The 24212-nt window shown below is 32.0% G+C and overlaps 1 protein-coding gene across 3 annotated transcripts in view; it reads left to right on the top strand.

Moving 5' to 3' along the window:
• Positions 1–24212, top strand: part of Csmd3 (CUB and Sushi multiple domains 3) — a 1108856-nt gene that overhangs the window by 836170 nt on the left and 248474 nt on the right. For all 3 annotated transcript variants that reach the window (XM_076835404.2, XM_076835403.2, XM_076835402.2), the window contains 3 exons: positions 9221–9412; positions 16666–16804; positions 19975–20162. In XM_076835404.2, coding sequence (XP_076691519.2) covers positions 9221–9412; positions 16666–16804; positions 19975–20162 — 519 coding nt within the window. The remainder of the gene's footprint in view (positions 1–9220; positions 9413–16665; positions 16805–19974; positions 20163–24212) is intronic.

Below are 24212 nucleotides of genomic sequence, written 5' to 3'. Positions count from 1 at the left end.
CTAAGACCTATAAAATGTGAGCCCCCCAATAAAGTTTTCCTTCTCTATAGTTCCTCTGGTTGGGTCCTGTTAGTCATAACAGCAAAAAAGCTGACTAAAACAATCAGAATAGACTGGTGAATTGGAGGTCCAGAAAAGAAAGCAGGTGAAGAAGGAAGAAATAGTCAGCTGTGATAAATGTTGCTGAAAGATTTCTGAAAGAAGGCATAAAAGTTGTCTTGCACTTGGCAACTTGTATTTAAAAAAGAGCGATTTAGTAAAATAAATAAAAGACTGTTGATAAAGATAGATAAGGCTCTAGAGGGATCTCTCTCAGAAGAGTTGTTTAATAGGTTTATTACTAAAGAAAGAGAGAATTAAGTTGCAATGAGTTTTTTGTTTGTTCACTTTGAGTTTGATTAAAATAGATATTAAAAGTCACATTTCCAGGTTATTGAGAATGATCCAGTACAAAACTAGAAACTGGTAATTCAGAAGAGATGAAAAATATTTAGGAATGAAGTCTTTAAGAAGGAGAGAGGCTTTTCTGGATGCTGTAGATAATTCCAGTGATTTAGGAAGCTGAGGTAGGAGGATCATAAGTTCAAGGCCAACCTCATGAAATAAGCAAGACTGTCTCAGAAAGAAAAAAAAAGAAAAGAAAAATGATAAAAGAAAAAGGAATGTAACATAGGATGTAACTTGGTAGTACAGTCCGCTGGGTTCAGTCTCCAGTACCTCAAAAAAAGTAAAAACAACAACAAAAAATAAATAAATACATATGTAGGGACATTTATAAACAACACAAGCACTATGGTTAACTTTACATAGAGAAGAGTAACTTCCCTATTACAATAGGAGGAAAGTAGATAATATGGGTACAAATTCCAGCGGATGATAGATCTGGTGGTGGTAAGGAGGGAGGTTGCTCCTATCTTATTGCTTCTAATCTCTCAATGAGTTAAAAGGAAATCAAACAAAAGGGGGAATGGAAAGAATGAATGTAAAAATAATTGGAATTAAAATATCCTTTGTATTATAATTACTTAAATATATCAGCTGGAAAAAAGTAGATAAATTTTATTTCTGCTATTTCTAATAATAACTATAAAAGTGACCTCAACTCTATCGTTTTATGGTAAAAATACCAGTAGAATTTTTTTGTCTATGTGTTTAATAAAGGAATTCAAATAGCTTAATAAATTACTTCACTTTTAATTTCAAACAGTATTTATTTATTTATTTATTTATTGACTAATTCTTTCATCAGTAAACAATGGTCAAAGTCCCACTAGTAGAATATAGCTTTATGTTGTTATTTTTGGTAATGGGATAGTTTTGTGCTGAGATGATACGCTATAGTGGTTGAGAACCCTGCTATTCAAGCTCAAATCCCAGCTCTGCTAAAAACAAGTACTTAACATTTCTGGGGCTTATTTTACCTATTTAAAAATGAAGATGATGGTATTATTTTTGGTAAGTTTTTTATTTTAGCTTAAGGGTATTACTTTAGCCTCTAACCAGGTGTCATGCACATTATAATCACTTTAATTATAATTTTATTGATCTATAAATTAATTAGTATTAATATTGAACAACAGTTTATTTTTCTTAAGAACAGGCTTTATTTGATTTGATATAGTGCATACCAATTGAACCTTATAGATGCGACTGTGAGGTTGAGATGCTACTATTTTAAATGAGAAATTAGTACTTTGTACTTAAAGCATGATAAATGTGTAGGGCTTAGCACTACTCTAATGAGAATGATAAGTAAGTATATAGATGCTTTTCTGATTTTTTAAATGTAAATGCTTTAGAAATTTCCATTTAAGTAATCTTATCATTGAGTTTAATACCTTAGTGAATATCTTAAGTGCATTTTATTACAAAGACCCTATTATTTTTTAAATTTTTTTCTAATTTGTTATATATGAACGCAGAATGCATTACAATTCATATTACACATATAGAACACAATTTTTCATATCTCTGGTTGTATACAAAGTAGAGTCACACCACTTGTGTCTTTATACATGAACTTAGGGTAATGGTGTCTATCTCATTTCACCATCTTTCTACCCTCATACCTGCCTCTTTTTCCCTCCCACTCTTTTGCCCTATCTAGAGTTTATCTAATCCTCCCATGCTTCCCTACCCTATTATGAATCAGCATCCTTATATTGGAGAAAACATTTCAGCATGGTTTTCTGGGATTGGTTAACTTCACTTAGCCTTATATTCTCTAACTCATCATTTGGGTGCAGATGCCATGATTTTATTCTCTTTTATTGCTGAGTAACATTCCATTGTGTATATATGCCACATTTTATTTTTTATCCATTCATCTATTGAAGGGCATCTAGGTTAGTTCCACACTTAAGCTATTGTGAATTGTGCTACTATAAACATTGATGTGGCTGTGTCCCTGTAGTATGCTGTTTTTAAGTCCTTTGGGTATAGACAAAGGAGTGGGATAGCTGGGTCAAAGGGTGGTTCCATTCTCAGTTTTCCAAGGGTTCTTCATACTGCTTTCCATATTGGTTGCAATCCTCACTTCCTCACCAACACTTATTGTTGTTTGTATTCTTAATAGATCCTATTTTGACTGGAGTGAGATGAAATCTTAGAGTGGTTTTGATTTGCATTTCTCTAATTGCTAGAGATGTTGAACATTTTTTCATATATTTGTTGATTGTATATCATCTTCTGAGAAGTGTCTGTTCAGTTCCTTGGCCCATTTATTGATTGGGCTCTTTTTTTTTTTGGTGTTTATTTTTTTTTTATTGTTGGTTCTTCAAAACATTACATAGTTCTTGATATATCATATTTCACACTTTGATTCAAGTGGGTTATGAACTCCCATTTTTACCCCGTATACAGATTGCAGAATCACATCAGTTACACTTCCATTGATTTATATATTGCCATACTAGTGTCTGTTGTATTCTGCTGCCTTTCCTATCCTTTACTATCACCCCTACCCTCCCCTCCCCTCCCCTCTTCTCTCTGTACCCCCTCTACTGTAGTTCATATCTCCCCCTTGTATTATTTTCCCCTTTCCCCTCGCTTCCTCTTGTATGTAATTTTGTATAACCCTGAGGGTCTCCTTCCATTTCCATGCAATTTCCCTTCTCTCTCCCTTTCCCTCCCACCTCTCATCCCTGTTTAATGTTAATCTTCTTCTTATGCTCTTCGTCCCTACTCTGTTCTTAGTTACTCTCCTTATATCAAAGAAGACATTTGGCATTTGTTTTTTAGGGATTGGCTGGCTTCACTTAGCATAATCTGCTCTAATGCCATCCATTTCCCTCCACATTCTATGATTTTGTCATTTTTTAATGCAGAGTAATACTCCATTGTGTATAAATGCCACATTTTTTTTTTATCCATTCGTCTATTGAAGGGCATCTAGGTTGGTTCCACAGTCTTGCTATTGTGAATTGTGCTGCTATGAACATGGATGTAGCAGTATCCCTGTAGCATGCTCTTTTTAGGTCTTTAGGGACTAGACCGAGAAGGGGAATAGCTGGGTCAAATGGTGGTTCCATTCCCAGCTTTCCAAGAAATCTCCATACTGCTTTCCAGATTGGCTGCACCAATTTGCAGACCCACCAACAATGAACAATTGTACCCTTTTCCCCACATCCTCGCCAGCACTTGTTGTTGTTTGACTTCATAATGGCTGCCAATCTTACTGGAGTGAGATGGTATCTTAGGGTGGTTTTGATTTGCATTTCTTTGACTGCTAGAGATGGTGAACATTTTTTCATGTACTTGTTGATTGATTGTGTGTCCTCCTCTGAGAAGTGTCTGTTCAGGTCCTTGGCCCATTTGTTGATTGGGTTATTTGTTATCTTATTGTCTAATTTTTTGAGTTCTTTGTATACCTGGATATTATGGCTCTATCTGAAGTGTGAGGAGCAAAGATTTGTTCCCAGGATGTAGGCTCCTTGGTGTTTAGATTTTTGAGTTCTTTATATATCGTAGAGATTAGTGCTCTATCTGCTGTGCATGTAGTAAAAATTTTCTCCCATTCTGTAGGCTCTCTATTCACCTCATTGATTATTTATTTTGCTGAGAAGAAGCTTTTGAGTTTGAATCTATCCCATTTATTGATTCTTGATTTTATTCCCTGCACTATAGGAGTCTTATTAAGGAAGTCTGGGCCTAATTCGACATTACAGAGATTTGGGCCTACTTTTTGTTCTATTAGAAGCAGGGTCTCTAGTTTAATTCCTAGGTCCTTTATCCATTTTGAGTTGAGTTTTGTGCATGTTTAGAGATAGAGGTTTAATTTCATTTTGTTGAAAATGGATTTCCAGTTTTTCCAGCACCATTTGTTGAAGAGACTATCTTTTCTCCAATGTATGTTTTTGCTGCTTTTGTCTAATATAAGATAACTGTAATTATGTGGGTTAGTCTCTGTGTTCTCTGTTCTGTACCATTGGTCTACAAGTCTACTTTGGTGCCATTACCATGCTGTTTTTGTTACTATTGCTCTGTAGTACGGTTTAGATCTGGTATAGTGATGCTGCCTGCTTCACTCTTCTTGCTAAGGATTGCTTTAGCTATTCTGGGTCTCTTATTTTTCCAGATGAATTTCATGCTATAAGGAAAATAAAAAGGAGACACAGAGTCAAGATGCAGAGGCAGGAAAGAAAGATGGTAGAGAGGCCAAATTGCAAAGCATTATTTATATAGACTGATAAATAATAGCACATAGCCTTCTCACAAAGGACATCACCATAGTTACTAGAAACTGCACCTGTATTAGTTATCTTACTAGCTTCAAGGATAAACTGCTGGGAATTCCAAAAGTGGAAAACACAGTACCTGTTACCCCTGAGGAGTTTACTCACCAGAGGAACGCTTCCCTGTACATTTCCATAGTCAGAATACCTACGCATGACTGCTTTTTCTATTTCTTTGAGGAATGTCATTGGGATTTTGATCAGAATTGCATTAAATCTGTATTGTACTTTTGGTAGTATGGTCATTTTGACAATATTAATTCTGACTATCCAAAAACAAGGGAGATCTTTCCATCTTCTAAGGTTTTCTTTAATTTCTTTCTTTAGCGTCATTGTAGAGGTCTTTTACCTCTTTGGTTAAGCTGATTCCCATGTATTTTACTTATTTTTTTGAGATTATTGTAAATTGGATAGTTCTCTTTATTTCTATTTCAGAGGATTTGTCACTAATATACAGAAATGCCTTTGGTTTATGGGTGTTGATTTTTATATCCTGCTACTTTGCTGAATTTGAACTCACTTTTTACTAGTTCTAGAAGTTTTCTGGTGGAATTTTTTGAAAGACCATGTCACTTTTATTTAAGAAGAAATAATGATGTAGTCTCCTCTACGTATGGGGAGACAGACAGCCTCTTATTAGTTGTTTCTTCTTCCTGCCAAGAAGGGTGTAAGCCATCTAAGAAATTGAAGTCTAGAATAATTATTGTAGAACACAAGACAAAGTCACAGAGATAGTTTAAAAAGGTGAAGCCCCTGAAAGGTCCAGTCCACAGAGCAGCTGGAGGTAGGCAATTAGAAAATGGTTCCTGTGGTTTACTTAAGGAGGTACGTCAGAGGCAGGGATAAGGTTCAGGAGGGAGTCTTGCTTTGTGATGTCTTGTAATCAGTAGGTTCATTGACATCTTGGCAGGTCACACCCATCTCAAAGGGGCTGTACAACTGCAGCAAGTCACCGCATCACTGATGCTGTGTGGGACTAGGCAGAGCTGAATAGGGCTCACAATGTCTCTGGCCAGTCTTACAGAGAAGAAATGTCCACTGGAAGTACCCAGACACCAGATTCTCCTATTCATTAGACTGAGATGCACGATAGTCCACACACAGCCCACAGATGGCTCTTGACATGTATGCATTCCCACTTTACCCCAAACATCTGTATGATATTGAGGAATTTTCTCGGCCTTTTTATGCCTCAGTTTACTCATTGGAAAATGTGTATAATAATAGTATTCTTGTGAAGTAAATGAGATACAGCTCAAAGTATGCAAATGCAAGAGGTGGCTGATACATATTACTTATTAACAATATAAACTATCTGTGTATGCTTCTATTTATATACCATTGCCCCATGAGTGTCATCTTTATTAATAATCAGCTGGCATATGAAGTGGAAATTACAGCTATAGAACAGACTAACTACTTGGAAATTCCCATTCTAGACTAAAATCCTTGTTCTTGTGAGGTGAAGAAAGCAAGAAATGTGTCCAGTTTTTATTTTCAGTTTCATAGAATATAGAGTCAAGTTCAAATTACATTTGGTTGTTAGAGCACATAAACCATTTCACTTTTCAGAATGTTCCTTTTATGACATGATTATAGATTAGAAAACAAGATTATTAAGTCCTTTTATCTTTGTTGGAATTTGTGCTTACTCAACACATTTATGTCAGGAAAAAGGAAGCATGAACAGAACAATTAAACCTAATAGAACAAAAATATTAATATTCCATTAATTTATTCTGATGCAATTTGAACTAAAGATATTTAGAACAAAGTAGAAATTATTAATGTTAATACACTGGTGGCCAGTATATGTAAAATGCATATTTTCTGTTATATACTTTTTATTGTTATGTTTACAGTAATTGATAAAACAATTACATATATATATATATATCCTATATATTATACCAGAATCAGATAGGATAAAGAGAAAGGATCAAAATCTAGAATTATAAATAACAATAAAAAGAAAATTCAAATAAGGATTATATATTTTGAGAATTATATGTAATATAGCTCCTTAAATGGTTATTTGTGTCTTCACTGGCTATAGTTTCTATTTAATACAGAAAAGAAGAATGATTGGTGCTGAAATTAGTATTTTTTTTCTTCCCACAAACACAGAATATAATCAGTATGAAGTCCAAACTTTGAATAAGAAAATAAGACAATTTTCACACCAAGTAACTTTTTATGTATTTTAGTGATTGTTTTTAGAACTCAAGTAATTCCAAGAAGTAAAAATCTTATTTGGTTTTTCATTAAACACCATCATTTTCTGTTGCACTTTGAAATCTTACTCTTAATTTGCTTACTAATTGAGATTAAAAAAAAAAAAGGAACATCACAGGTTTGCCATGTCTTTTCTTTCAAGTCAACTAGGACTAAAGGTAAATGTATATTCTCACATATTATGTATTAGATGTTATATGAAAGCCTTCTTACTTTAACTATTTGTTCTTGCTTTAAGTCATTATGCCTAGAAAATCTAACAGTAAAGCAAAAACACATTTTCCCCTCATAGTTAAAACATGATGATACCAATTTCTTTCATCCTGATATTTTCCTAATATCAACATACATACATTTTTAGTTTTGGAAAATGTCCATCATAAACTTAGCAATTTTGGGGTACATAATATTTCAGCACAGAAGGACATGGTACATAGACCCTTAAAAATGAAGTTTTCTAGTAATCTTTTATGTTACTTCTATTTAAATAACAATCTCTATATCATTTACATTACTTCTTTCCAATGAAAATATTCTTTTCTTTTTTTAAAGAGAGAGAGAAAGAGAGAGAGAGAATTTTAATATTTATTTTTCAGCTTTCGGCGGACACAACATCTTTGTATGTGGTGTTGAGGATCGAACCGGGCCGCATGCATGCCAGGCTAGAGCGCTACCACTTGAACCACATCCCCAGCCCATAATGAAAATATTCTTAATGTAAATCTTGCATGCAGAACAACATTCTTTAGTTACGTATTGTAAGTGCAATCAAAGGTCAGTTTTAGTTTTGGTGGAAAAAATTCCATAGCAAATCAACAAATCATAAAAGTTGAGTTGATGACAACAAACACTTCATAAAAAATCCTTATCTGCTCAGATCCTATGATGCCTGATGTTTTGCTTAGTTTTCTTCTAAGGAACACTAATAGGTATGAACAAACAAAATTTCCCAGAATTTTAAAACCAAGTCCCTATACTTTCCTTCCTATTCTCTAGTAAGGGCCCAATTGCTATTCTAATCATTGAGACCAATTTTCTCAAAAATAACTAAAATGGAGGATAGAATGAATATTTTTAAAGGTAGATTTGCATTTATGTCGCCTGTAGTTTTTCTACTTATGGATGTAATTTCTGCCTTCCAAAGTGTCATAATAGGGCTTATTATTTTATATTATTATCTAAAAGGGGATAGTTTGAATTTCTGAGATACTTACAGGTAGAAGAAGATGGTCTTCTGTAAAATTCAGTGGTTTTGGTTCAGTTCTGAAATCAGACATACTAAGCTTTAAATCCTTGTTCTTAGTTTTTGTAAAAGTTAAGGTAAGTTACTTAACAGGTTACTCTAAAATAAGTATATGATGGCGTTTGACTCATAGGTTTGTTATGAGAATTAAAGAAATTATACTTTTGAAGTCCTGGATCATTGCTCAGGAATTCTGAAATTTTAGTAAAAAAAGCAAACCCTATAGGTCTTTTAATTATTAAAAGATCATCCTGTTAGAATAGGAGTTAGGAAACTAACTAGATTTTGCTTCATTAAATGATTAGCAAAATGGTAAATGAAGCTACATTTTGCAACCGTTCAAAAAAAGTAATACTAAAATTAATTCTTTAAAATGTAACATTTTTCCCCTTAAAAGGTGACTGTTCAAGGTATATTCCTTAAAAAATATAGACACAAATATCTATGTATGGCTACATAAAGACGTTCACTTTTTTGTTACTGCTTTGAGGCAGAGTTAGGTTTACTATCTTGCCAATATTTTTTTCAGGTTTTTTTTTTTTTAGGCATTAACTCTATTAACTACATTAATAATGCAAAATATATATATATAGTCTCCACTAAAATTGGCAGGTAGTCTTATTGTTCAGCTTTATGTTGTTAAGGTCCTCTTGATTACCATACAACTCAAGTCAGAACACTATGAAACTACAGACATTCCCCGGTTTCTTTGTTATATATGTGTTTAGATAGATGAGTGGCAACAAGCTTGATGGATAGATTTTCAGATGTGGCTCAGTGATATAGTGCCCCGGGATTCAATTTACCAGTACAAATTAATGAATTTATTTATTAATTAAATTGATTAATTAATTGGGCAGACATTTAAAATTTTATCTAAACATGTTTTAAGTTATTCTAAAAGCACACAATTATGTGAAAGGTTCTAAACTTTAAACTTTGGAGTTTGGAGCTTCAAAACTGATTTTGTTAGTATCCAAACTAAAGTTTTGTTTCGGTCCCTTTATAGGTTCAGTTGCCACTGCATGTCGTGACCCAGGCATTCCCATGAATGGGACTCGAAATGGAGATGGAAGAGAACCTGGGGACACTGTTGTTTTTCAATGTGACCCTGGATATGAACTTCAAGGACAGGAAAGAATAACCTGCATTCAGGTAGAAAATCGATACTTCTGGCAGCCCAGCCCACCAGTCTGTATAGGTATGATTAAAGAATAATTAAAATTTTCTGTAAATGTAAAACAATGGTTAAAAGCTGGTATTGATGATATTAAGAAAGATATATTATGAAAGATTCTATATGGTAGTCTTAAGATTTCAAAGGACTATGAACCTTCTCAAAATGTACAAAATTTAAAGGATCATAATTTTTTTCATGAGCTAAGATTCCATAATTTTATTAGATCCTCAATAATCCTAAGGCCCTCAGAAAGTTATAAATCAAAGCTCTTGAAAAGTCCTGATCATCCTTTATTTAGTACATTAGTGTAGTTATCCATTGTTTTCAAAATTTGGAATGGATTCAGATTGTATGTTTCATATAGGCCATACTGATCTTGCTTATAAAATAGTTATTTCTTCTAAAAAAGAAAGTTTTATCTGAACCTATATGAGAGTTCCAAAACTTTAGCTTTTCATATAATTCATGCATTTCAAAAATTTTTCAAGTTTTATTTTGATGGTCTAAGGAGTTGTAGTAACATGACTAATACTTCCAACTGTCTAAATTTTGTCTACATGCTCTGTCCTTGAGTCCATAGTCAGGCTCTAGAAAAAATACAAATTATTTCAGCACTAGATCTGAGAAAGAGTTAATGAAACCAATCAAACAGTCTTCTATATAATTAATTAGTTTAATCTTAAACCATTTTGTTCAGCTCTTTTAGTATTAATATCAACTGAATTTACTATACATTTTGATTGAAGTACATTTTCTCTACTCGAAATTTTATTTATTTACATAGTCTGTCTTTCATTTCATTGTAATCAGCCTGAGAGAAGATTCCATGTCTTGTTCATCATTGTATTTCTAATGGCATTCACTGCACACAAATTTAGCATGTTTTTGAGATAAACTTAATTTTGTTCACTTACAAATATTTTCAGTATAATTTCATAGTGATTTATTTTGAAAGTCACATGGAAAAGAATGTTCAGAACCTCACTTAGAAATGAACAACTCATGCATGCACTCAATTATTCAGTTTTTTTTTTTACTCTACCTTGTAACTACCCATGCAAAAATTGCAAAATCTTTTATCATTAATCATTTAATGTGTCCCACTACTACAGTGAACACTGGGAATTTATCAGTAAAACAAAACAGTAAACTTTTCTGTTATCAATCTATTTTTCATTGAGATAAAATCTAAAAAAAATCTGATTTTAAAAATCACATTTTCTTTATTTTGTAAGGTGGATTTAAAAAAAAAAAAACATGATTTGCTTACTTTCCGTGCTTTTGTAATTATTTCAAAATGAATACTAATGTTTCACTAAAAAGCACCAATAATAAGTAGGAAAAAACCCACTATTTGTCCAAAAGGAACACAACCAAATAAACAAAGTCCCAAACCAGTCAGACAGTTCTAGATCTCTTCTGTAGAAAATAAGGCAGATGACAAAGAAGTAATCTTACTAGATTTTTTTTTTTCTTAAGCACAGAATAAGACAATAGCTGCAGTCAGTTCATCCTTCACTATATCTCCCTTTACAAGTTATTTCCTGCTTAAACCTAAGTTGTTCTTTATTCATGAGTGCAAGATTCTAAATAATTAAACATCAATTAATTTGCATTTGTTATAATTATATTCATAAAGGCAGAAAAAAAATTTTAAGAAATTTCTCTAAAGAAAAAAAGTGAAAATATGGGTCATATATTTGTTTTCATGTATTTATTTATGACTGAGTTAACCTAAAATGTTCTAATTAAATTAAAACTTTAGCTTCTAATTTGGTATAATTTGACTACATAGTGCATCAGGAAAATTATTATATAGAGAGGAAATAAAAGAACACCACAGAATTTATGTAAAATTTCTCACTTTGTTATCATTCTTAGATATGTACACTTAATAGGATTACCAGAAGGGCTACATTATGCCAATTTTTTTATGCAGAATTCTAAAATACTTAATAACTTTATTATAGAAAATACTAAAATTCAAACTGGAAAAGATTAATGAGTTCTGAGATACGCAATCATAAAATTCAATTGTGGCAACAATATGCTCTAGCTAACAAGGAAGAAAAAAAATTAAGCTCCAAATCTTACTTAAATGCAGCAGGTTGTGGAAAGTATTTGTGTGGATTATGGTACAGAATATTATTTTTTGGTAGGGAAAGATAGCTTGAGGAGAAGATACGCATTAGAGCTTCTCTGAGAAAGAAAATAACCTAAAAAAAAAAAAAAAAAAAAAAAAGTCTGAAAAATCACTAAGGCTGCAAAAAGCCTGACCTCTGAAACTGATAAGAAAGAACTCCATGATTGGAAATACTATGCCAAAGATTAAACCCTGAACTGTTTAGAAACTCCATAAGTCTATGTCTCAGACCCTGGAGCATAAAGCATTTTGCTTGCATGTAGAAGTAGTCAGCCTCATGGCAAATAGCAAACAGAAGAGACGTCATCTTTAGAAAGTTAATAGAATTCATTCCAATGAAATTGACAGTGTGAAGATTACTTTGACATTGCCAGAGGGAATGTCGCAGCACTCAATATGAAGGTAAATAACAAAGACATTAGCATGGGTAGGCTACTCAGAAAAATAGTAGATACAAATAAAATTGAATTGGAATTAAAAAATTAAGATTGCAAAATAGTTATCAATAGATGATGCCCATGTAACTGCTTCACAAGAAACTATATTCAGAATAAATCATTCATATCAGAATTCCATGGAAACTAAAAATATAATTCATAGATTTCTGATTTTATTTTGGATATTTTCTGATTAGATAAGTAAAATTAAAATGCATTTCTAAATGCTATTTAAGGTTGAGTATATTTAAAATATAGTTTTGTTTTGTTTCATTTTTCTTCAGTAATTGTTTAGGTTTTACAAATGTAAGCTAACATTTTTGCTTGTCTTCCTGGCTTTGTAGATTTTCAAAACCAACACTAGCATTCAACTATATTGAGAATCCTTTGATAAATAATCTGAATACTAAAATAAAAGAAATTTTAGGGGAACTTGTGATGAATTAAGAGTAATATCATGGACAATATCCAATAAGATACCTAAAATACGTATGTAATGATTTTTCTGTATGTAATGATTTTTTCTATATCTTTAGTGATCAAGGATTCAAACATACAGTATGTATCTATATAAATTTCTCAACAATAAAGAATACCAGTGTTTTTAGTAGAAAATAAGGAAAAATAAAACAAACAAAATTGATCCTTCAGTATCCATCAAATTGAACATAATCCCACCAGTTTAGCACCTGAAAAAAAATCACAAGCAATATTTTACTATCTATCCAATTCTCTTATGTACAATACATGCATATTTATATTTGCTATTACATATATTTTTCTTACTTTTTTTTCATATTCACATATGATTTTAAAAACCCCAAATGCAAATTAAACTGTTTTTTTTTTATCAGAACACCAAGGTACAATTTAGATTGCACATGTATCTCTCCTATTTTCATAATCAAAAAAAACACTAGTAATTCAGCATTCATGGAATATTTAGCATGTGCTGATTCTAGGCATGAAGTACCACGTAAGGAACAGTCTTTAGCTTACATATTAATGGTCAATAATGACACCTGAATGAATATTGAAATGTAATATGAGAAGGGAAATAGAAATAAGCAAAGGTTGCTATGGATACTAGAGAAGATTGAGTAGCTGAAACAAAGTTCAGGCTGGGATTTCCAGGAAAATTTCCTGAGGGCAGTGATGAATCTTAAAAATGTAAGTAAAATTATATAAATGTAGAAGGGAAAACGGCATTTCAGGGAGAAGGAATTGGATAAGCAAAGTCCTGGAAATACAAAGAACTATAGTTTTTGAGTTGATGAGATCAGAAAAATTGCAGAGGTCTGGTCATGAAATCTGTACTGGAGTTGAGCATTATCTTTTAGGCAATGTAAAACAAATACAGAATTTTATGTGTGAACACATTATGATTAGATATTTTCACTGAGAGGACAAATTGGTAGAATCTAGACTATCTTTAGAGGAAGCTGTTGTAATTCTAAAGAGAGAGATGATTCAGGTCAACAAATATGGTGGTAGGCAAGAAAAAAAGGCCAAACTGAAAAATAATTGTAAGATAGAGCCTTGGCTGGGCTGTTTGATGGATTGGGTATAAGGAAGCAATTTTTTAAAAAGGAAGAATTTTAGTCTCCTGTCTGGGGAATTTAGGTGGATGATAGTGTAAATCCAACCTTTCAGGAACATGGGGATAGATGCAAATTCAACTGAGGTTTGAGTATTTGGGATAATCTATGTCTGATGTACCTATAGACTACCAGGTAGAGATATGCAGTAAACACTCAGGCCTATGGTTTAGAATTCAGCAGAGATCTGCAGGAACAGATAGAAAAAGAAATAAGTAGTATATAAAAATGGAAGAAGGAATATAATAGAATAAAAAATTAGGAAAACTAGCTAGGAACTTAGAACACCAAAATTATAAAATCAAGTGAAAGAAGAAGAATAAATAAATAAAATAATAATAAAAGATTCTATACAAAACATTAGGTAAAGAATAGAAGTTGAATTCCAAAAAACTAAGTGAATGAATTTAAGGTGAATTTAAATTCACTTCTAGGTAATAATGACTATGGATATGAAAAGAAAGAAAAAGACAGAAAATTATCTATTATATTTGTAAATATAAAAGTCAAGGAAGATTGATGAAGAATTATTTGTTTGGAGTCAAGGAGGCTGAGGTAGAAAGCAATGGTGGAGGAGAGAACTGCATGAGGAAAAGACCAAAGACATCTGCATTCCCAAATAATAAAAAGGTTATTGTGTCTCCTGGGATATAATTTTAAATAAATAAAATTCTAAACATAAGGTAATTATTCTCAGGATGAATACTTTGGCACTTTGCTTTGAGATACAAACTGAGAACAAATTTCTCCCCCTTGGTGAATAAAGAACATAGGTACAGAGACACTATTAATTTCCCTTTCAAAAAAAATACTTAGTTGCATCAAATTAAAAATAATTTGCATTTAGTAATAAGAAACTCATATTCAAAAAACATTTTGTGGTGTGGATGTGGGAAGGAAGGACTATTGCAATTGGTAGAAGGGGATTATTGCAACAGGGCATAGATCTCTGCAGCCAGAGATCTAGGTGGTTCAGGAGTTAGACAAAAAAAATGGTTTTTCTTCTGTAGAAAAGAGTAAGCAAGGCAAGAAAGAATGAAGAGTGGAATGAAAGAGTGTTTCCTGATTGGTAGATCAGAGTGTTGTACTGTTCTCAGAAAGGATTGCATGCTAAATCACAGCTAGGTATGGGACAAAGTTCAGAAGCCTAGGGAAAGGAGAGAAACATAACCAAAGTTTGGTAGAAAAGAATTTTACTAAGATTTATCAGTAGGGACAAAGAGGAACTAAACATTTGAGTCAAAGAATTGGAATTTGCCAGGTCTATGTCTGGTTTTGTTACTGTCAAATGAGGGAGTCTTATATAAATCTTATGGGGAACTATGTTTTCTTACAATAAGCTCTGTTCCTGAACAACAACAACAACAAAAAAGTATATGGGGAGAGATGTGAGGATTTCTTAAACATCAGGTAAAAATTCAATCCTCTGTTAAAAAATAAAGGAGAAAGGAAATAGTTTTTAGGGAATTTGTTTTATATTTAGTATGTGAGACTTTAAGAAAGATAATTAATTAGAAAAGGTTCTGGAGAAGGCAAAGGGATTATGTAACCAGGTTGATGGTTTTATTTGATTATTTGGAGGGACTCTTTACCCTCAAATTTAGGCTCCACTTAGGTTTGAAGGAGGAGGCTGCCAAAAGTTGAGATACTTTATGCATAATCATTGATAAATACCACAAAATATACAAATAATAGGAAAAGAGTAGTGAACAATTAAGTCTAAGCAACTTAATATTCCCCATTATAGTAGGAGCCAACCTCATTTTCTACACAGTAACTGAGGTACTAAGACATGGGTAGCCATGAGGCACGGAGGAACACAATAAAAGGTATCAAAAATTATCATTCACACAGTAATGATGATTTGGCATATCTAACAGAAATGCTGAAATGTTAATATAACCAAACCAGTTTTTGCTGTCAAAAGAATCAGCATGCCTTTTGGCTTAAGGGTAACATATATCAGGCAGAAGTATAATCTTAAAACTCACATAATAGTGCTGATGTGCCAATTATGTGTAGAAGACATCATGAGAACATGAAAATTGAGTCTTCCACCCACCCCACACAAACACAAAGTATATGTCTCTGTGCGTGTATTTATTCATATTCCACTCTCCTACCCCACCACCAGGGAATCCATGACTTCATTTCCCTGTTGTTGTTGTTGTTGTTGTTGTTGATGCTATCAACTTTGTAATACATTATTTTCTGAACATATCTGTTTTAAGACTAAAGAAAAACAATCCCCTGAAGAACCTATTTTCTGAATTCCACTGACAATTTTTTGAGCCTCTCTACTGAAAAACTACAGATACCTTCATTTGAGGCCACTATCATGACTTTAGTAACTCCCCATTTTCATTAAGTCAGGCAATTAGATTTAAGGATATCCTAATGTTCAATATAAGAAAGTTGTAAAGTACTGTAGGTTCTCAGAAAATTATTCATTCTTGCTCATTAACAGTATCAAAGCCTTTTTGTTCCATAAATACACAAAAGGTACCAGGGAAGAGATGAAAAGCAGCGGAAGATACTATATCTGTTACTCCATTTATTATTATTATTATTATTATTATTATTAATTTTTTTAGTTGTAGATGAACACAATAACTTTATTTTTATGTGGTGCCAGGGATTGAACCCTGTGCCTCACGCATGCTAGCAAGTGTTCTACCACTGAGCCACAACCCTGGCCCTCCATTTATTATCAAAGATTTTATTTTTTTCCCCTATTTTTTTTCTAGTAACCTTCTTATCTCCATGGGGAAATCATCTTTACCCCTTTACAAATGGTTTCCTTTACACTAAACAAAGTAGTAATGGAAAAAGAAAGAATTTTATATGTAATTTTTCATTCATTTTGGAAGCCGGAAAATCAGCTTAATTCAATGAATCCATGTACATACCATGTACTCAATATTTTAATGATTTTTTTTGAAAGAAAATGCAGTATTCAAGCATCCAGTACCATGAAAGTCAGGTCTGTGCTGCAAAATCTCATAAGTCCTCTTAGAGAAATGTTTTCACAAATATTGATAGCTAATGAATTTTATTAATCTCTTAAGGGATTTTGTTTGCTTGTTTAAATTAAAGCACCCTGTGGAGGCAATTTAACAGGATCTTCAGGCTTTATTCTTTCGCCAAACTTTCCTCATCCATATCCACATAGCAGGGACTGTGACTGGACTATCACCGTCAATACTGACTATGTTATCTCCTTGGCATTCATCAGGTGAGTTCTTATACAAGTCTACATTTAAAAATATTTTTTGGTTATTTCACCCTAGTGTTTGTAATAGGTGATTTTTTTTGTTTTGTTTTGTTTCTGTGTTTGATGTTTTTTATTATTTTTCTCCAAACTCAATACCAATACTTAGTAATTAACAATTTGCAAAGCCTTGAATAATAGTGTAGCAGTTTTGAAGGTCAGTGGGTGAGAATCTTTACCAGATTTCTAGTTGGGGAAACATGTTGAAGGTCAAGAGGTTTATTGACTAAAAGTTTGATCTCTTTATAACATTTCCTCTATCTCTGTACTTACCATCACTGTATCCAAAAATTCAGTTTTTCCTAAACTTCAAGATTAAAAGGTCAGTACTTCAATAATTTTCTTCTTCCATATTTACACCACTCAAAACCTTTGAAAATATTTTAAAACCCACATGTGCAGCACTATTGCTGGGCTTGGAAAGACACATATTCCCAACTACTTTCCTTTTTTGTGGTCTCATTAAGTCCAACTGATAAAGAAATTTTTATGGGTTATTTCTGTATAACTTCTTGGCAGAACTTGTCTCAAGATAAAGTTTTACATAAGAGTGTTCTAAACTCTCATTTGTCATTTAGTAGTAAAAATCACAGGGTAAGCTTAGTACTGAAGTAATAAGGAATGCAACCTGTCTGGGAAAAATAAGCAGTTGAGTTTTTGAGTTCTAATCTTGCCACTCATCTTTGTTATCTTGGATAAGTTACTTATTTAAATGAATATCTGCTTCATGGAATGTGGCCTCTTTCCTAAATGTTTCAATGAAAAGTGTTGTGGGTTTTGCTCAATGGTAGATTGCTTGCTTACCCAGCACACATGGGCCCTGGATTTGATCCCCAGAGCCACATAAAGGTTTCCATGGAAGTGTTAGGTAATAGTAACAAAAGTATTTCCTAAGTAGAAATTTTCCTTATATAACCAGTTGGTTGACCCTACAGAGAGGTAAAACAACCACTCTTTCTGCCTCCAGTGAGTTAAAGCTGAGTAATATTTATGTAAAATATTAAGCTTAAATTTACAATATTTTCTAACATATTAAAGCCAGATTTTAAAAAAGCAGTAAAGATAATTAGAAGTCATAAAAATTTAGCAAAATTATGAATATATGAAATATATGCAACAAAAATGATATTGTTAGTTATATGCAAGGACCCTGTTATAAGACCACTTCCTGAGTAAATACTATTATATTCCCTATTTTTTAAGTGGAGGAAATGACAACATAGACATTAGAAATACCAAGATGTTTGATATAAGGCTTAGTTTACTTATGAATTATTTTAGCTAATAAATTAAGGGTAGAAGACTACATTAAAAGAAACACATGACATAAATTTGGTTTACAGCTGTCATTTATTATGTGACTTTAGGGAAATAACTGACTTTGAAGGGACTTATGTACTCATTGATAAAATGAAAATCATAATCCTTTCCTTATACCACAGGATTATTGGAAATACCAAGTTAATATTTAGGAAAGTGCCTTATAAAATATAATTTACTATTAGAGTGTACTATTTATTCTTCCACTTGTTGTGAGAAAATATTATGGCTAAGATGTTAAAATTTCCTTGAAAAAAATAACTTTTGTTCGATTTTCATTTTCAAAGGAGCTATAAATCAATACTTTAAGCATTTAAGACAAAACTAAAATTTTTTAAATGTTCTGTACGTCATTGTTAAATAGGCTTTTAGCCTTCAGAACATAATAAATACTTCTGTGTCAATTACAAACCATTTTTTCCATTGATCCCTCCCAACATTGAGATAGACAAGGAAGTTGTAATTACCATCAAATCTTAATGTGGAAAGAGATGAAGTTCAAAGATTATGCTTTGTCCCAGGATAAGGGTAATTGAAATCAGGCCCAATCTTCTGATTTTTGCCATTTTTGTACCAGCAGTTACCAAAATCCAGGTCCCAGCTCCACTGAAAGATTTGAAGACAAATTCACTATAGTTGGGAAGCAACTGAATACATTAAAACAAAATATAATAGTGTGAAGTTTCTCTAATTTCCTCATGTTATAGGAACATTTATATATGAAAAAGTTAATAACTTGTACTCCATCCCAGTCTTTCTTCACCACCATTTATGCACAAGTAAACTGAGTGGCTGGACTTAGCTTTCCTGTGGAGACATATGTGTTAAAGATGAGAAAAACTGTACAAACTTAACCTCTATACATTTCATAGATTTGGAAATATGTTTCACCTAACAAATCTCTTTTAGATACAAAGATGAGAAAATACTGAATTAGTTTTGCTACTGTTGGATGTTTAACTTTGTCAAGTTTTACTGTTTTCATTTTAAAACAGGAAGTTGTTGACTTTTCTTAATGTCTCAGATGAGCCCATTTCTTTTCACTGTGTTTCTCTGCCACAATATAAAGTTAGATAATAAATCAATTTATTGTTTTTCTCCTACTTTCTATGAATATGACTAATATGACCATTATAAGAAAATTCTCATGCTTTTGAAGGTTAAAATCAGTTTATCATGGAAACTGCAATATTTAAAATATTGATTTGAATAATTCACATGCTAAAATATCATTTTCAACATTATCTAATTTTGAAACAGTGTGATTTCTCCTACATTATTTTAAAAGAAAAAAATATTTACTTTCAGAAAAATGAAAAGCTAATACAATATACAGTGCTTGAAATAGGAGCCTTGACATAGTATTTTCATGATGTAAAGTACATGGATAAAGCTATTTAAAATAGCTAACACTATTCACTTTATTGATATAGTAACTGATTAAGGATACATAGCTAAGAAGGGCAGAAGCAAGGCTTAAACTCACATCTTCTGACTCTAAATCCTACAACTTTCATTAGTTAAACTCTCTCTGCCTTACAGTATCTTCTATCTCCTCTAGATAAATTGACAATGTAGAAATATTTGAAAGTATCAAGATTTTGTTTTCCTTTTTCCCTGCTGACGTGACATTCATATTCAATGTGTTTATTTTCAAGCCATTTTTTTATATTAGATTATTTTGACATGGTCTATTGTTCTTTTAAAGCACTGAGTATCTGATTATATGATTATTATGGTTAATACTCTAGCAAAAATAATAATTCTACTTCCTCTCTCTTTTTCTGTATCTATCTCTCTGTCTCTCTCTTTAGTTTTAGCATAGAACCAAATTATGACTTTCTCTATATATATGATGGACCAGACAGTAATAGTCCACTGATTGGAAGTTTTCAAGACAGCAAGTTACCAGAGAGAATAGAAAGCAGCTCAAATACTATGCATTTGGCTTTTCGGAGTGATGGATCTGTTAGTTACACTGGATTTCATCTAGAATACAAAGGTAAATATGAACATTTAATTTTATTATGAATGATTTAAACTCTGGTTATTTTATATAGGAGAATAATTTTGCATTAGCCATTGCATTTTTAATGCAGACTATGTACAATTCGTCTCATAAAAGGGTTCTTACCATAGACTTTTGGTATCAGTGAGAAGGAAATTAGCATTTCCCTAATTACTACTAAAGGAAATGTGTCAGGCAAAAAGAAATTAACAATTAGTATTATGCAGTAGTTGGCTAAAGCTACAATACATTATAGAACAAAAAAAAAATTTTGGGAAGCTAAAGTTTTATTCAAGTACTTTTATTCAAAGTACTATCAGTGACAAGGAGAACAAAGTATAGGACAATTATGTTGCAGAAAATGTTACAAACATTTAAATGTGTCAATAGGCAGAATGGGGGAAAATATAATGATAATTAAAATGTTTTATAATGTTTCTGCAAGTACTTAAGTAAATTATGTTAGAATGCCTATGGATCTTTTCCTTAAATATACTATTTTGAATTCAGACTTTATGTATTATTTTTTAATTTACTTTTTAAATCTTTTAAATTAATAAGTAAATTTATAAAATGTGTGCATATTTAGGGATTCTTATGTAATGTTGCAATACATGTATATCTTGTGTAATATTTAAATCAGGTTAAACATATTTATCATCTCAAATATTTATCATTTTTTATGGTGAAAATATTCTAAATAATTCTTTAATAGCTTTTTAAAATATATGGTACATTTTCATTATCTATAGTCACCCCACCATCCAATAGCTCACCAGAACTTCTTACTTCTATCTTACTGTAGCTCAGTACCCATTTATTCTTCTTTCCTTATCTCTAACCCCAACTCTACCAAGTCTCTGATAACCAACACTCTATTCTCAATTTCAATGAGATAAACTATTTTAAATTACACAAATGAGTGAGATTATGAAATTTTATATTTAATGCCTATAGGAACATATTTACATCTTTTTTGTTGTTTTGTTTTGCTTTGTTTTTTGCTTCCAGGTTTGAACCTAGGGGCACTTAATCACTGAGCCACACCCGCAGCCCTTTTTTGTATTTTATTAGAGACAGGGTCTCCCTGAATTTCTTAGGGCCTCCCTAAGTTGTTGAGGATGGCTTTGAACTCATGAACCTTCTGCCTCTTCTTCCCAAGACACTTGGATTACAGGTGTGCACCACCACACCTGACTTAAATTGAATTTTTAATGATTGAGTCCATGGATATATTGAAGGAATACTGATAATTTTCCTCAAGTTATCAACTGAATTCTAAAATTATATACTTCTGAATTTTTGCTACTTTTTATTTTTAATAACTAAAAATTATGTAGAATAAAAAAGTATTTACCACACAACTAGAAAAACCTTAATAATGTGCCATATTTTCTTCAGATCCTTTATTCTTTTTTAAAGAAATCAAATATTGTACATATGATTGAAACTTTTACATTTCAGTGGCAACTAGGGTATTTTTCTTTACGACTATCATGAGGACTCAGCATAAATTTCTAAGAACTCATAGCATTAGATAAGGAAGACTTTTGAGGGAAAGGGAAAACTCACAAGGCAGCAAAATAGAGATGCATGGAGTCCTCCAATATTTCTATCATCACTTGGAAATACATGAAAGGACAAGGGTATCTGCAGAATGTGGACATAGTGTAGATTTCTTATGAGTAGAAAACTTGAGCTCTCTGTGAGTCTCATATCTCATAGAACAAAGTAAGAAAATGGCCTTACAATTTGACTGGGACTGCGTTAATTTTCTAAATTATTTAGGAATAAATTCATGCATAATTTGTAATATTTTCAAATATTAAAATGGCAAATCTCTCAATTTATCATGTTTTCTTCAATAATGTGTAATATATAAAAGCTTCTTCATTTTAATCCTAAATGTCTTATATTTTCCATTGTTATCAAGTGAAATTTTTATTGTTTTATTTTCTGATTGCTGCTAATAATAGGACATAGTGAATTCTGTAATTTCTTTTAGTATGTTACAAATTTACTTAACTTTTTCATTAACATCATGAGATAGGTCTCACTGAGTTGTTGAGGCTGGCTTTGAACTCATGATCCTTCTGCCTCAGCTTCCCAAGACATTTGGATTACAGGTGTGCACTACCACACCTGGCTTAAATTGAATTTTTAATGATTGAGTCCATGGATATATTAAAGGAATACTGAATTTTGCAGCATTTTTGGATTGTTTGTACTGATAATTCTGTTTCTTTATAATCTGTATGTACTTTGTTTCTTTTTCTTGACGTATTCTCTGGATAAAAACTTAAGTGCCCTATTAAATAGAAGCAATGATAGTCATTAACCTTGTGTTATTGATAATTTTTAAAAGAACACATGGAATGTTTAACTTTTACATATGATGGTTGCTCTTGGTCACAATAATGTTAATAGAGAGCTATTTTTTTTTTATTTTTTTAGCTCTAATTGTGTCCAGGCGTACTTTGAAGTAATTAACATAAAGATCATTTACTTCCACAAGTGAAGGATTTTTGGCACAGTAAGGTTAAGTAATTTGCCCAAAGTCATATGGAGGAGCTAAAATTTGATTGAGAGTGGTTCCAGAGTTCACATTCATATCTAAAATGTTATACTAACTTGAGATATTATTTACCAGCTATAGAAGATTCATTTCCAACACTTCACTAACCTCCTACACACATGCTAAACCACAAGGATCTTAAAAACAAGGGACTCATCTGTTTAATCACTACTACACATAGAGTGGCTAGCATAGTGCCTACTCCTAGTAAATATCCAACAATTACTTAATTGATTGATTTTGAGCAGCTTAAAGAATTTTTTTAAATCAAGTAATAATTAAATTTATAGAATAACAACATTCTTGAAATGTAAAAAAGTTGAGAGCTATATTCCTGTCCTGCATTTTATAAATGAGAAGTTTGCCTAGGGATGGATACTTATAAAGCAAGATGAAAGGTTTATGAATATAATCTGTAGAGAAAAAGAGGAAGGGAGGGAGGGAGGGAGCGAGGGAGGAAGGAAGGAAGGAAGGAAATAGAGAAACAGAAAAAAAAAGAAGGAAGGATCAAACACACAAAGAAAGGAAACAGTAGGCCTGTGGAGATAGATGCATGTAAGTTCTACTGCTAATTAGTATTTTGGAAAACATTTCCAGACATCTCTGGGATAAAATATACGGGGAAAGTACCTTCCTGTGATGTTCATGGCAAATGGTGCTAAAGATAGTAGCAAGCTTTCTCTTGGAAAAATAAACTTGACTTCCCCATCCTCCCTTTATATAACATTCTAGATATCCATTACTTGTATAAATATAATTGAGCTCTTGAGATAAAACCTATTTGCCATACTTTGCCCAAATAAATATCCATTCTTATTTCCCACCTTAATCAGTTACCATTATTCATTATTTCCAAAAATGTATGATTTATTTTATCATAGAAAAAGAGCCACAAACATGACTTTTAAAAAATGGTAATTATTTGTCATGTACTTTCTTTGTTCTGGTTACAGTAAATAGCCCATTTTAATGCGTTGTCTCTGTCCTCCCTCAAGCAGGCACACTTCAAAATCCAATAAAAAAGCCATTATAACAGGATTGTAAGTATTTTTGAAATGATGGAATTGAGGATCAGATTGTTCAAATGAGTTGCACAAGCACATATAAATTATTATTTCCACTAATGGTAAAGACAAAGATAAATATAAGAGAATGGGCTGAAAGAAATATATACTTACCCCATTAAATACTTCTGCCTCCTTCCTCTTCCATAGTAACTACTACTCATCATCCTCAATCACTAATCCAATGCCAACTGACAATTCCACACAAGGTCTTATTTTTATTTAAAAAATACTTCTTTTCAGCAGTACTTACCAAATTCAACATAATTAATTCTCTGAGCTGATCTTCAAAGTCTCTTGTCTGTGGAAAAATTTTATGGCTCAATTCAGATTCACTAAGGTCTATTTTTGTTCTTATCAGTTTCCCTATTTTCTCTTTTCTTAATCCTTTTTGCTCCAAAATGC

The sequence above is a fragment of the Callospermophilus lateralis genome, chromosome 16 (genome assembly GCF_048772815.1).
Source record: "Callospermophilus lateralis isolate mCalLat2 chromosome 16, mCalLat2.hap1, whole genome shotgun sequence".
Lineage (NCBI taxonomy): Eukaryota > Metazoa > Chordata > Mammalia > Rodentia > Sciuridae > Callospermophilus > Callospermophilus lateralis.
The sequence above is the reverse complement of the archived record's forward strand: the minus strand, read 5'-3'. Positions and strand labels throughout refer to the sequence as shown.